We start from the raw sequence: 15,166 nt of genomic DNA on the forward strand, positions 1-15,166 counted from the left end.
ACAATAAAACATTTTCTGGCCACCATTTGTTTCCTAGTATTTCAGTTTTTTATTTATATTTTTTCAACCTAAAATAAAATATAGGAAAAAAAATTTGCGGTGGTCTTTGATACAGAACTCACTTTGGATTTTTTTTCCTGATCTTTTCATACAATTGATTAATCAAACAAGAGATAAAAGTGAGAAATTTTGCAGAATTGTTAAATTTATAAGGTAAATTTATTAATTTTGTTTAAATTTCTGGGTTATGACATTGAATGCATTTTTATACTCCTTAATATATAATTGAAATTGATACTTGGGCAGTTCGATTTCAAGCTTTTTGTGGCGATTAGAAGAAAGGTTACTTTCAATTTTTGATGTTATATAGTTTGTGGACTGAATTAATTTGAAATATTTGTTTTTTGTTTTTTTTGTTTTTTCTTTTATTTTAAAATAAATTAAAATTGGGGTTTATGTTATTTTATTTTTTTCCGAATGATTTCAGTATACCCCATTTCATAGTCGGATTTGTTAATTGTGAATATGATTTTTTTTTTATTTTTTTTTTGTAATTTTTAATTGGGTTTTGATTCTGGGGATTTTGCAGTTTTTCTTGAGTTGCTAATTGCTTGCTGTTCTGCACAGAGGTAAGAGTTGAATTCCCAATTTTATAGTTTATTTTAAGGTTATATTATTCAAATATGCATGTTCATACTTCTTTTACAGGTGATTGTTACTGTTGGATATTGTGTTGCTGAGCTTATAGTAATTACGTGGGTTGGGTTAAAGTGGGAAAAGGGAGAAAGCTTGTTTGAGTTTTTGTGGGTGTGGTTGAATTGATTGAATATTAGCTATTGCTACTGTTGGGGTTTGGGTGGAATGAAAATATGATTATGAGACTGGTCAGGGGACATTTTCGACGTCGTCGATGGGTTCCCCTGACAAAAAGCTATTGGGTATTGTGAATTTTTGGGGTCCCCGGAAATGCGAACCAGCCAATGTGTCAAGGGTTTTTTGGATGCCGGATCAGAGCTGCCGGGTGTGTTATGAGTGTGATTCCCAGTTTACGGTGTTTAATAGAAGGCATCATTGCCGGCTCTGTGGTCGAGTTTTCTGTGCTAAGTGTACGGCTCACTCAATTCCAATCCTTTCGGACGAGTCCAAGAGTGATCGAGAGGATAGCGATAGAATCAGGGTTTGTAACTATTGCTTCAGGCAATGGGAGCAAGGATTGGTGACCGATAACCATGAAACTGGTGGTGCTTCTAGTCCAGGGCTTAGTCCATCTCCTTCAGCTATTAGCTTGGGGAGTCTTAATACCAGCTTTACTGGTGATAGCATCGCAAGTACAGTGAATTCAATGGCCTACTCAACTGGACCATACGAGCATGTGACCTATGGTTCTTCTACAAATCTTGAGCAATCTTCCCAATCAGGACAACATAATCAAAACAATGGAGCGTCTGATCCAATCAGTATAAATACATATGTGGATGTTGGGGATCTATCTTCAAATGATAACCAATATGGTTTATGTGTTAATAGGTACTTTTTTCCTTCTAAGACCTTTACTGCCTTTTTTTATTTTTTTTTCTTTTAATTGAATTATCCTTTCATAGATTTGTCCTTAATTTTCTTTGATATTCTAGCCCTTCATATTTTCATTGTTTTCTTAAGATTTGTACTTGGAGTGTAAGATGATGCTGACATATATGAGTTGATTCAAAGCAGCCTCTCGTGAATCGAGAACAAGTTACTTTGATTTCTTTTCCACAAAGTTTATTTATTTATTATTTTTTATATCAGATTTTCTTATAGTAGTTTAGATGCTGTTGTAGTTTGGATTGGGAAAAAAGGGGAGTGTTTGTTAATAAAACTGCAGCATTAGTTTCGTAGCACAATTAGTGCTCAGGTATATGGCCAACCTTTTCTGATGGAACTTCAATGGCACACTTAAAAGTATCAATTTCGTATTGCCCTCTGTCCCTTAAAGTTTGCTCCTCTTTTCTTTTTGGGTTGTCCCTTTAATGGCTTGTTCTTTTCACCTTATTTTCTCTTAATTTAGGTCTAATAAGTTCAGTTTAGGAAAAATAAGTTTTGATAAGGATTACCTAATTACAAATTACAACTAAAATAAGTTCAAATAAGTGAAAGTAATAAAACACACTCTAAGTTCGCTCCATTCCATAAATGGCTATTGGGGACATTACTTTGCTCTCCCAAACAATTTTTTGGTCCCACCAATTTTTTCTCTTATAACTTCAATCAACCAAAACATAATAAATTCCTAAAAAAAAAAAAAACCAAAACTTAATAAAGTGAACATATGCCTTTGAGGAAAAAAAAAAAAGGGACGGAGGGAGTATGATTTAATGAGCATGTCACTCACTTTTCCCGATGCATCAATTAGACCTACTTCTCTCCTCCCTCTCACTGGGGCAAATCCCTGTTCTTCAGAGGGGAGTCATTGATGAAGTTGTGATTTATTGCCCTATGATCTCACTTATTTGGCCATACCCATTTCTGTTTTTCGTTGATGTATTGAATTGTCAATATTGATCAGAAATCATATGGTCTAAAACCAAGAAATATGTAAATCAGCAGGCCTTCCTTGAATAATAATATTGCTATATTCCTTGCTCCCAAGCCTACCATGTATTAGCAGTTGGTTCTGGCTGGTGCTCCCCTTGTAAGGTAAGGAAGCAAGCAATTTTTTTTTTGTAAAAAAAAAAATTCTAAATTCTTATTCTCTTAGTTTTTTTCTTTGCTTCCGTGAACTTGCAGTGTGTGTGCATTGTTTAAGTTACATGGATTGACTCCCTCCACCCCACCCCCAAACGGCTCTATTTGCAATCTTTTTGAAGGGGGTTTTAGGAGGAATGTGAGCGAGTAGTCTTCTGTTTTATTCTGTAGTAAATGGTTTCCTTGAGCTTATAACTTCTGTACGATGACTTTGCTGATGAATTTGGCCTGATAAGTCTTTCCTTGTTTGGTTAGAGTCATCCTGATAAAACAATTGAGTATTTTTCAAGAGTGTAAATGGTGAAGACGATTCAAGAGTTGTCAAAATATTAGAATTTCTACCTTACGAGTGGTAACTGTGGTATTTTCATGAAGATAAAAACAATTTAGTTACCTTATCCGTGGAAAACGATGATGATAACAACACAATTAAGATCTCTGCTGATTTGCTGAAATAATTTGTGGTGTAATATATAGTTTAGAAACAGGAACCCATAGCAGGATGGATATTCTCTCTTATTTATGAATCTGGACTTAGCATTGAGATCACAACAGCTTTTAAATTTCATATCCTAGCTCTTGTGTTAGAAATGAAATTATTCAACACATTGAGGTCCTGACTCCAAGATATTATGCACCAGAAATATGGGTGACCCGGAGGGGGGGGTGTTTATTTAAGAAAAAGGCTGTTGTTACTTTAAACAGGCAGTTGCAACATAGAGTAGCGAGCAGCTGGGCTAGTTTGTACATAATTGACTCATTGTTGATTACCTTGATGTATAATAATGAATCTGTTTAAAAATTACTGTTAGTGCTGTGTATATTTCATTTTAGCTAACTGCCAACTCAAGTGATTTGTATGAAATGGACATTGTATATTGGCTATACTGTCGTGTTAGTTTGGCTATACTGTCATGTTAGTTGTGTGTATTTGTTGTAATCTTGCCCTTGGTTTTCTTATTAATTTATTCTGTTGTCATGTCCGATCTCATTCTTTTTGTATCAGATCACACTTTTGTTGATATTTGCTGCACCTTCTCTGATAATTAGATATTCGGTTGCGTCTCTTTTCTAGGAGTGATGATGAGGAGAATGCAAATGGGGGGTATTTTGGTGCTGTTAATTTTGATGAAATTGACAATATGTATCGATCATGCAAAGGAGCTTTTGATGGAGAAGGTGATGATAGAAAAGCAGTTAGTCCTTTGTCGTCTGTGGTCTTTGGCTCAGAGTTTCTGGAAGGGATTAAGGCTTCTGGGAATGAACCAGGCATTCCTAATACTAATGATGAATCTGAAGCTTCACTTTATGGGATTGAGAATGCAGATGCAGATAATTTGGATTTTGAGAACAATGGGATACTTTGGATCCCTCCAGAGCCTGAAGATGAAGATGATGACAGAGAATCCGATCTTTTTGATGACGAGGACGACAGAGATGGAGCTGGAGAATGGGGATATCAGAGCTCTTCAAGCAGCTTGGCCGGTGAACTTCAGCAGAGGGAAAAAGCAAACGAAGAACATCGGAAAGCTATGAGAAATGTTGTTGGTGGGCATTTCAGAGCACTCATAACACAGCTTTTGCTAGTTGAAAATCTTCCTGTTCGGGATGACGACGACAAAGAAAGCTGGCTGGACATAATCACCTCTCTGTCATGGGAGGCTGCTTCACTTCTTAAGCCAGACATGACCAAAGGTAGTGGGATGGATCCTGGTGGGTATGTAAAAGTGAAATGCCTAGCATGTGGGAAACGAAGTAACAGGTTAGTTTGTATTGAAGTTTTGGGTATTTTGTATCCAGTTACTTTGCATGTTCTTGTCCATTTTAAGCCATTGTTGCCCCTGGTTAGACCCTTTTCTGGCTAATTTAGAATAGTCTGTCTTCCACTTTAGGGTAAAACATTTGACCTTCCAAACCTCATCAGTTTAGAGTTATTTCTAGTAATGTTATAATATCATATTCTTTGACATTTAAAAAAAAAAAAACCTTTTTCTGTTGCCGCAATTGTTAATTTTACTTGTTAAAAGCTAGGGATGTCAACGAGCCGAGCTGAGTATGAGCCTGACTGAGCTGGATTTGAAAAGAAGCACATGGACACAAGCTCAACCAATTTTATTTTTGCTTGTTCGAGCTTGGCTCGTTTAGGTGTTATCGACTAATATTAGGAATGAGAAAACCACTAATAAGTTGTCGCGTGGCCGGTGTAAACATCCCAAAACCCACCTTATTTTCCTGGGAATGTAAACAATGATCGTCTAAGCTTTCTGGGCCATTGGATAGTCGGAAAACTATAAGGATCATTCTTTGGTATACATGTTAGTGACATGACAACTTCCGATTGACTTTACTCATCTAGCAAATCCTTATGTTTTCTTTTTTTATTTATTTATTTTATAAATTCGAGCTTAAACGTGTTTATAAACGAACATGAACGAGCATATAAAGAATATGAATGAGTTGTTCACGAGCGTAGATGATCCAAGTCCTAAGTTGTTTGAGTTAGGCTCATTTACTAAACGAGCTTGACATTATTTTTTTCAATTAAGAACAAGCTCTGACCGAGTTTTTTCACGAGCGCACTAAAAGCTTGGGGTTGCTTTTCATGCAATTGCACCTTTTACTAGTCCTTTTAACCACATAGAAATGTTAGAGAAGGCAAATCTATAAAGTTATGTTATTCCTTTTACATAAGCTACCATGTAGGTTCATGTCATCTCCATGTCCCCTAATATATTTTTTTTATTTTTTATTTTTTTCTTTTTTTTTGGGGCTCTTTTTACCATTTTAGTTTGGTGGTCAAAGGAGTTGTTTGTAAGAAGAATGTTGCTCATCGGCGAATGACTGCAAAGTTTGATAGACCGCGCCTTTTAATCCTTGGAGGGGCTTTGGAGTATCAGCGGGTCTCCACCCACTTATCAAGTTTTGACACATTGTTGCAACAGGTGCTGATTGTGTGTTGTTTATCTACTTTTATATCAGTTTTTTTCATCTTGGTATTTTGGAAAGTATTCCCTTCACAAGTTTGTTGGATGGTTCCTTATGATGATTCATGTTAGCCGACCCCAAATTATTTGGGACTAAGGCTTTGTTGTTGTTGTTGTTGCTGCTGCTGCTGTTGTTGTTCTATTCCCTTCACAAGTTTCATTTATTACTTTTTTTAATAATTAACTAAAATTGATAGTTTTATAAATCCTTGATTAATGATTTTTTTTTTTTAATTTTTTTTTTTTTACATATTTAGGAAATGGAACATCTGAAGATGGCTGTGCATAAAATCAGTTCTCATAATCCCAATATCTTATTGGTGGAAAAGTCTGTATCACGATTCGCCCAAGAGTATCTTCTTGAGCGAAACATATCTCTTGTACTAAATATCAAGAGGCCGCTCTTAGAGCGTATTGCTCGCTGCTCTGGCACGCAAATTGTTCCCTCTGTTGACCATCTAAAGTCACAGTCACAAACATTGGGTTATTGTGAATCCTTCCATGTGGACAAGTACTTTGAGGAACATGGAAGTGCTGATCAGGGTGGGAAGAAACTAACAAAGACCTTGATGTTTTTTGAGGGTTGTCCAAAACCCTTGGGATGTACTGTAAGTTCGACAGTCATTTGCATAAACAGATGTTAGCTAAATTGTGGTGGCATTTATTTGTCTTTAGGTAAAGTTGTTTTGTAATGTGTATCCACAATCCCCCTGTTTCAGTCATGTAATAAATGAACTAAGTAAAAAAAAAAAAGGATATAGGATTAATTGGAACAGTATTTTGCAATTTCTAGATTATACTGAATATTATTTATATTTAGAACCATTTTGAAGAATTCCTAAAAAGAATATTCTTTTTCTCAGATCTTGTGATGTTTTATGTTTTCTTCAGTATATAAGTTGTTCTGTCAGCGGCGTCAGCCTATCTAATGTTATAATCCCGAGAATGATGTTAGGCTCTGTACCTTTGTAATTTTTTATTTTACTAACGGGAGTTACTCGCTTTATTTCAGATATTGCTCAAAGGAGCTTCTGGAGATGAGTTGAAAAAAGTGAAGCATGTTGTCCAGTATGGAATTTTTGCTGCATATCATTTGGCTTTAGAAACATCTTATCTTGCTGATGAAGGTGCTTCTCTGCCAGAACTTCCTTTGAAGTCTCCAATAACTGTTGCATTACCTGACAAACCGTTAAACATTAATAGATCCATCTCTACTGTATCTGGTCTTGTTATCCCACCCACTGAAAGGCCCCCGAGTGAAAACAGTCGCCTGGTTTCACATGTTCCTTCGATAATCACTACAAGCACTGTTCCTTTATCAGAAAGAAATCAGTCAAGCTCTTTGAACGAGTACATGGAATCTTCCTTAAATTTTGTGCAGTCAACTGTTGACAGCTCTCCGGACTCGTCATTATATGATGTCCCTAATTCCATTGGTAATGATCTTCCCCAAGATGGTGTCTCAGAGCATGTCAGCAAATTAGGTGCGAAACAATTTCCAGAAAACCATTCCATATATGTAAAACCAGATGATTGCCTTCATGATGATTTTGCAGCTGCTAGTTCCTTTAGCACCTCAGTACCATCTGGACATAGTGTTTGCAAGAGGAATGATGATTGTAGTCCAGCGACTGAACCTTATCCCAGCACAAATCTGTTAGATTCAAACTATGGTGAACAAAATGAGAAAGTGAAGCTGCTGAAGGAAGAATTTCCGCCCTCACCTTCTGATGGTCATAGTATATTGGTGTCTTTGACGACACGCTGTGTCTGGAAAGGAGTTGTGTGTGAGAGGGCACATCTTTTCCGTATCAAGTACTATCGGAGCTTTGATAAGCCTTTAGGACGATTTTTGCTGGATGATTTGTTTGATCAGGTATATTTCTTTAAATTATACTTTGTTTCTTTTGTCTGAAAATGTATACCTCTGCCCAACTTTGACTGAAAGTGCTCTTTTATGGATAATTGAAGAATTACCATTGCCGTGTTTGTGAGATGCCATCAGAAGCACATATTCATTGTTACACTCATCAGCAAGGGAGCCTTACTATTTCTGTGAGAAAGCTTACTGAGTTTCCATTACCTGGGGAGAGGGAAGGCAAAATCTGGATGTGGCATAGGTGCCTTCGATGTCCTCGAGTTAACGGATTTCCTCCTGCTACTAGAAGAATTGTTATGTCTGATGCAGCATGGGGGCTGTCATTTGGAAAATTCTTAGAACTCAGCTTTTCAAACCATGCAGCTGCTAGCAGAGTTGCTAGTTGTGGCCATTCTCTTCACAAGGATTGTCTTAGATTCTATGGGTATGCATCTAAACTGACCCTGCATAAGTCCATCTGCTCTTTTCTCTTTAAAGTGATTACACTATATAAGGCCATAGATGCCCCTGTGAGCTCTTGAGATATCAATTCAATATGCTTAATTGGTCTAGATTGTGCTGCATTTTTCTTTTCTTTTGTTTATCAGTTAAATTGATCAACAAATTGAGAGCTTTTATGACAACACTTTAGTGTGGTTTACAAAAGGACTCTTGCTTAGTTTGAGGGCTTGAACACGGTGTTTAACTATCACAAATTTTGCAATTTTTATTATTACACACCTTTTAGTAAATGTATAAGTATCAGCAACAGCAGCTACTTTAAGAAGAGCAATAACAGCAACAACCATAACCAATATGGATCTTTCTTTTTGCAAGCTCTGTGGAGGTCCACATGTATGCATGCCCCTCTCTATACTAAGCTTGCGGGAAGGTTCTCGAAAGACCCATGGGCCATGGAAAACAATCTATAAGAAGTTTTACAACAATAAGATGTGTATAGAGGTCCTAGACTATGCGTAACTATCTGTCAAGACAATGATCTTTTGCAGAAAGAGTCTATTTCTTCGGTTCTTCTTCTTGAAGAAATCCCAATCATGGAATTACCAATAATACATATTAGAAAATTAATACAAATGAATTGGAACAAATTCAACAATAAATAGTAATATCCGCCAAAACATAAGTCTATAAAATCTTTTTGAATCTGGAAAGAAGACAGTAGATAAATATAGAACTGAATGTGTTGTAAATTTATATGGCTGCATCTGAAGAAAGGACCCTCAACTGGAAAATGTGTAAGCTAGTTCCATCGACTATATGGTCGTGTACTCGAAAGTTGTATGGAGAGGATTTTATAGATTTTTATTGGGAAAGACTTACCAGTCCAAGCATTTTTATTGGTTTTTTGAGGATCTTGTACAGTTGGAGTGAAGAGCTTCAATATGAACATACTTTCTTTTGATTTCATAGATGAGATTATGGATGATTCTATAGATTTTTTTGGGAAGGAAAACTTGTAAGGGTCTTGGTGATTTAATATTTGCTTCTAGTCCTTTTTCTATAGAGTTGGCAACTTGACACCCCGTTGTTGCCTCTTTTATCATTCATTAAAAAAAAAAAAAAACCAAAACATACATATACCAAACTAGGGAATGAATACTAAAAGCAGATATGAGTAGGAAATCCACAATCTGATTTTGCTTACTGATCATTAATTAGCAATTTAGCATCTCACTCTTTCATCTGTAACAAATTGCTTCATTGACCAAAACTTAATTTCTAAATTCAATGTCTCAGAATGCCTGAGGCCCTTGTTTAAGATGTTGACTACTATTTGTGAGGAAAGATGCATCTTTTTATCCCCATGTTTTCTGCGGAACTTGTTTTTAGAAGTGTGCTAATTACAATTGTTTATATAGCTGTCTTTTGTGATGACATCTTTTGAGGAGACATATCTGCTATTTATTGTACATGCTCTTTTTCTTGATATTGAAATTGCTTCTTTGGTAGTCCCTTGGTATAATTAGGGCCCTCTTGAATCTGTATAGAAATTCTAGGGTGAGGATAGAAGTTTAGGGATTTGTTAGCAGATTGGGCACCATCTATATTCAAGTTTTTCATATTGCTGTGTTCTGATGCAGGTGTGGACGGATGGTTGCTTGCTTTCGCTATGCACCAATTGTTGTTAATTCTGTCTTCCTTCCACCATCAAATCTGGAGTTCACTTGTGCTAATCTGGAATGGATCCAAATAGAAGCAGATGAGGTGGAAGATCCTTTGTAGCTTGTGTAGTCTTGTACTATTGTAGTTTCCTACAATCGTGGTAATTGTTTTGAGTTGTTTTACAGGTAAATGACCAGGCAGAGCTTCTATATACTGAAGTCTGCAATTGCATTAATGAAATCTCAGAGAAATTTTCAAGGTCTGGATTACTGGAAAGTAACATAAAAGCTTGTAGATTGAGAAAACACATCATGGAACTAGATAAAATACTGAGGAAGGAGAAAGAAGAATTTGAGGTTCTCCCATTACACACTTTATTTATTTATTTATTTTATTTTAAATTATGTATATCACTCCATTTTCTGCAATAGTAGTTCCACAAAAGTTAATTAGAAAGTATCTGATAGGCTGTAGAGCAATAAGAAGCCAAAAAACATCATAATTTATAATTTTGAATGATTGTATAGGTATGCTTAGGGTGTGTCTATAATGTAGTAAAAGTTGACTGTAGAAAACAAAGTTACTCTATCTGCAATTATAATGCTCAGACTTTCTGTTCCTACTTACACCTGTTTTTGTTTGTCTCTACATGTTTCTGCTTTTTAATGTGCATCCAATTATCTGACCTCGAAATTAGCTTGTTTATAAAAATGCCTATTGCATAAAGGGAAGTCATTCAGTCATTAATCACCAACTTGGAATTTTCACAGGAGTCCTTGCAAAAGGCATTGCAATCAAAAAGGCAAGATGGAATTGACATTCTAGAAATCAACAGATTAAGGCTGCACTTATTAATCCAATCTTATGTATGGGACCAGCGCTTAATTGAAGCATCCAGTTTAGATGCAAAGATAACTCAGTATGAATCTGATAGTTCTATTCTGAAATCCATGGAGGAAACCTGCAATTATGTTGAAAAGACTAATACAAATGCCAGTGGTGACGTAGCTACAGAAGTGGACAATTGTGGTTCTGTGATTTCAGATGGAAAAATTGGAACAGATCTTAGCCAAGGTGTTAACATCAAAGAATTTAATAAAATGATGTGCGAGGAAGATCTCCATGGGATCAATATGGGTGAAGCAGATCCAGCTAATTCTGTAAATGCAATTCAAAGGATTTCAGCTGGACAATTCCCTATTGGGGTGAATTTATCTGATACTCTTGATGCGGCATGGATTGGTGAAATACTCTCAGGAACTGCCAAGCCCAAGGAGAACGATGCAATAGATCCATCGAGCTCAATCAGATCAGTAGCAGCAAGTCCCAGTTCAGAGAAGCACAATGATGCGCGAGATGAGACGGAGATTCATCATGCTGCTAGCAATGCTTTGCCTCCCAAGAGTTCTGACTTTTTGGACAGCTCCACTGATTGGTTAAATATGCCCTCTATGAACATCTATCAATATACTGCAAGGAATGCTCAAAAGCTTGATGCATTAGGGGACTATAACCCAGTTTTTGTTTCCTCATTTCGTGAATTGAAACGCCTAGGTGGTGCCAGACTGCTGCTTCCTGTGGGTGTTGATCATACTGTTATACCTGTTTATGATGATGAACCAACTAGTATCATAGCATATGCACTTGTATCGCCAGATTATAAAAATCAGATTTCTGATGATCCTGAGATGAAAAAGGATGGGATTGACTCTGCAATTTCTTTGACCAGCCTAGCGAGTTCCCTTTCACTCCATCCATTTGAAGTGGTTTCTGGGTCAATGAAAAGTTTTGGGTCTTCTGAAGAAAGCCTTTTGTCAATGTCTGGGTCAAGAAACTCCCTCATCTTGGATCCATTGTTCTATACCAAGGCTTTGCATGCTAGAGTTTCTTTTTCAGATAATGGTCCCCTTGGCAAAGTGAAATACACTGTCACTTGCTATTATGCAAAACGATTTGAGGCATTGAGAAAGATTTGTTGCCCTTCTGAGATGGATTTCATCAGGTCTCTTAGCCGTTGTAAGAAATGGGGCGCTCAAGGTGGAAAGAGCAATGTCTTTTTCGCAAAGAGTTTAGATGATAGATTTATAATTAAACAAGTTACGAAGACAGAGTTGGAGTCGTTTATCAAGTTTGCACCAGCTTATTTTAAATATTTGTCCGAGTCAATCGAAAGTTGCAGCCCTACCTGTCTGGCAAAGATCCTGGGAATTTATCAGGTATTATATATACATCACACGAAGTATTAAACTATGTTTTTCAGTTAAAGAATAATTCTTATTTTCTCGTGTGATTTGGAGTTTGTGTAGATGCTGCTACATTTGCCAAATTCATTCCCCACTTCATTAATCTTCCTTGTCTTAATTGCATGCTCCCCTCATATGACCCATTCATTGATTTTATGTCAAAGTTGAGGGTTGATCCGAGCAGTAATTTTTCCTTCTTTCTGTTCTACTTGGTTCCTTTCTATTCTTAATGCCCCTGCCTCCCCAAGATACACAAAAGACCACAAGGTTGGATGAGATTCAGTGTTTTTTTGTTTCTTGTGGAATTTGTGATTGCGAAATTTAATTTTCTCCGTTCTTTGGTGTGTATCTTAAAGGTTACATCCAAGCATATTAAAGGAGGGAAGGAATTCAAGATGGACGTTTTAGTAATGGAGAATCTTTTGTTCCGGCGTAATGTTGTACGACTTTATGATTTGAAAGGTTCTTGTAGATCACGATACAATCCAGATTCAACCGGTGGAAACAAAGTTTTACTTGATCAGAACTTGATCGAGACAATGCCTACTTCTCCAATTTTTGTAGGGAACAAGGCAAAAAGGCTGCTTGAACGAGCTGTTTGGAATGACACATCATTTCTAGCGGTAAGTCTGTACTGTTAGGCACTTTTGGTGTGCTGAGATTGTTTGTAAATTATGTGAATTTATATCCCCCCACCCCCCTCTTCTATAGATTTAATGAATTGCATGCATGTCAGGGAGTGACCTTTTGTTTAGATTGTCAAAAATGGTTTCATCCCTTGATTCTGAATTTTTGGAATTTTATCTATGCTGATGGGGCCAGAAATAGCATGCTTGCCCCTTCCTAATTTAGCTAGGGTAGCTTTGTAGGCTAGTTGGTCAATGGTGGTTTGGAAATGAGAAGAGTGTTATAGCGTTATCAAGAAGAGGGGAAATGGAAGAGAGAACAATTGATTTTGGGATTTTAGTGGCTTTAGGTTTATCGATAAATTCTAACAATCAAGTGAGGGAAAAATAAAAAGAGGTAAAGATCTTATTACTAATGTTAATTGGGAAGGAGATGGATAAAGATGAAGAGTCGAAGACATGGGGAAGGGTGGTGTTGTAAAGATGAAAAGTGAGGGGGAGGAAGAAGACAAGGGAATGTTATTTAATGACTTTAGATTGTTGTCATTGGTCATGTCAATATGGGGATGAAGTTTTACCTCTAGCAATCATGGTTAGCTGCTGGGACAGGATTAATTCCTTTGTATTGATAGATTCTATACTAGACGTTCGGGAAGGGAGTTGAGACCAACCAAGTCTTAGTTTTCAAATTCAAAAATTAATGTCACTTTGAAAGTTCTAATTAGAAGCTGTTGGTGACAACTTACAATTACTTGTTTTTGCTCTCTCTCGGTTTGCCACTGTACTTGCCTTTTGGAGGAACACTTTTGGGCAAATGTTAATTTCATAGTGTTCTGGATATAAATTATGTATCTGAATCTGGACCTTGTATTCAGTGCTCGTGTTGTTGGATCTAGCTTTTTGGAAGTTTTATCGCTGTTGCCCGTTTCCTGACTATTTTTTTCTATTCTCTGCAGTCGATTGATGTGATGGATTATTCGTTATTAGTCGGTATTGACGAAGAAAAACGGGAGCTGGTGGTTGGTATTATTGATTTCATGAGGCAATATACATGGGACAAGCACCTTGAGACTTGGGTGAAGGCCTCTGGAATTCTTGGTGGTCCGAAGAATGCACAGCCAACAGTCATCTCTCCTGATCAGTATAAAAAGCGGTTTAGGAAAGCTATGACAACCTACTTCCTCATGGTGCCTGATCAATGGTCTCCTCCAACGATCCTCCCGAGTGAACCTATGTCAGATGTTAATGAGGAGAACTAGAAATTTGTAGTTTCACCTTGATTTGTTGTAGAAGTCTCAAGTCTTTGAATTTGTCACATCATAAGTGTATAGCTCCTGTTAAACATTTTTGTTGTAATATCTTGTTTTTCTTTACTTTATTCTTGTTACATTTATTAATTAACTTAGTTAATAAGAAAGGCCCTTTGAGTCATTTGATTTATTCCATATACAAGTCCTGGTTTGTACTTCATTGATGTGCTTGTAGCATATACCAATTTTAAGATCCTAAAAACTCTTTACCTTTTATTTCACAACTTCCACGTTAAATCAATTGCGTTGGGTTTTTATAATTATTTTTGTTATGCTTATGTTTTTTCTCAAGAGTTTTGTATGTGTTAATATTACATAAGAAATATTGGATCATGTCAAGATATTGTACAGTAAAAATCTTATACTGTAATAATGTATGCATGTGTAGTTTAACTTAAACAAAGAAATTAAACGTCAATCGCATATATGTGTTATTTTTTTTTTAATTAATTATTATTATATGTTTTTTTTTATTTAAAAGATGCAAAGTTTTGAGAGTACTACGTATGGATTATAATAAGAGAGATATAACAAAATTATGTCTTTATTTGTAGTAAAGAAAATGTTGCATAAAAAAAAAAAAAAAAAAAGCTTAAAAGGATAATAAATGTTATACTCCATACAAATTTTAAACATGTTTTGGTTTTAATACATTACCTTACTAGTTCTTTGCCCGAGCAATGTTCGGATTCATATGTACATGTAAAAAAATTATTTTAATAAATTACTAACGTTAATATGAAGCTCCTCTATTTTAATGTTTTGTTGACAAATTATGAATTTTCAATCAAGTTAAAATCTTCTCCATTTCTTTTAGGATACAGACAAATCATTTCATACATTAGGATTTTTTCCCAAATTGAGCTTTATTGGTAAATTATTTACCAAATTGGTCTCGTGGGAAAAGTATTTCCCAAACTAAGCTTCTGGGGTGAAACGCTGTCTCGGACAGCGTTTTACACCCAGTTTTTTTTTTAAAAAAAATTCAAGAAGTAAAACGCTGTCCGAGACAGCGTTTTACCTTGTTGACCTGTTGGTATGTATTTTGGCAAAATATACTAGTATATTTTTCCAAATTATACTGGAATATGTATATGGGCTTTAAAACGCTGCCTGAGGCAGCGTTTTATGTTGAAGCATAAAACGCAGCCTGAGGCAGCGTTTTATGTTAAAGCATAAAACGCTGCCTCAGGCAGCGTTTTTCTGCTAGACTGCATTACCAGCAGCATATGCTACACTACATCACCAGCAGTTTCTGCAATCTGCTGCTGCCCCTACACATAACCCTCACCCAGCA

The 15,166-nt window shown here is 36.2% G+C and overlaps 1 protein-coding gene across 3 annotated transcripts; it reads left to right on the plus strand.

Annotated features, from left to right (window-relative positions):
• LOC110721846 (1-phosphatidylinositol-3-phosphate 5-kinase FAB1B-like) lies at positions 1 to 14,004 on the plus strand. 3 transcript variants are annotated; one of them, XM_021901050.1, is made up of 14 exons: positions 1 to 213; positions 590 to 629; positions 709 to 1,527; positions 3,800 to 4,486; positions 5,513 to 5,666; positions 5,966 to 6,316; positions 6,721 to 7,192; positions 7,265 to 7,584; positions 7,680 to 8,011; positions 9,669 to 9,792; positions 9,876 to 10,046; positions 10,461 to 11,906; positions 12,290 to 12,556; positions 13,516 to 14,004. In XM_021901050.1, the coding sequence occupies exons 3-14, from the start codon at positions 911 to 913 to the stop codon at positions 13,816 to 13,818; spliced, it is 5,244 nt and encodes a 1,747-aa protein (XP_021756742.1). In that variant the 5' UTR covers positions 1 to 213; positions 590 to 629; positions 709 to 910; the 3' UTR covers positions 13,819 to 14,004. The 3 variants fall into 3 exon arrangements, with proteins under 3 accessions (XP_021756742.1, XP_021756739.1, XP_021756741.1); XM_021901047.1 differs by having other exon boundaries at positions 6,721 to 7,584; XM_021901049.1 differs by lacking the exon at positions 1 to 213 and adding an exon at positions 305 to 342 and having other exon boundaries at positions 6,721 to 7,584.
• The last annotated feature ends 1,162 nt before the right edge of the window (positions 14,005 to 15,166 follow it).

The sequence above is a fragment of the Chenopodium quinoa genome, unplaced genomic scaffold (genome assembly GCF_001683475.1).
Source record: "Chenopodium quinoa cultivar QQ74 unplaced genomic scaffold, ASM168347v1, whole genome shotgun sequence".
Lineage (NCBI taxonomy): Eukaryota > Viridiplantae > Streptophyta > Magnoliopsida > Caryophyllales > Amaranthaceae > Chenopodium > Chenopodium quinoa.

Bases quoted from the DNA above. Each gene is read 5' to 3' on its own strand.
- LOC110721846 (XM_021901047.1), top strand. From the start codon at position 911: ATGGGTTCCCCTGACAAAAAGCTATTGGGTATTGTGAATTTTTGGGGT. The intron at 6,317-6,720 runs GTAAGTTCGACA...GCTTTATTTCAG, and splicing joins CAAAACCCTTGGGATGTACT to ATATTGCTCAAAGGAGCTTC. The intron at 7,585-7,679 runs GTATATTTCTTT...GGATAATTGAAG, and splicing joins TGGATGATTTGTTTGATCAG to AATTACCATTGCCGTGTTTG.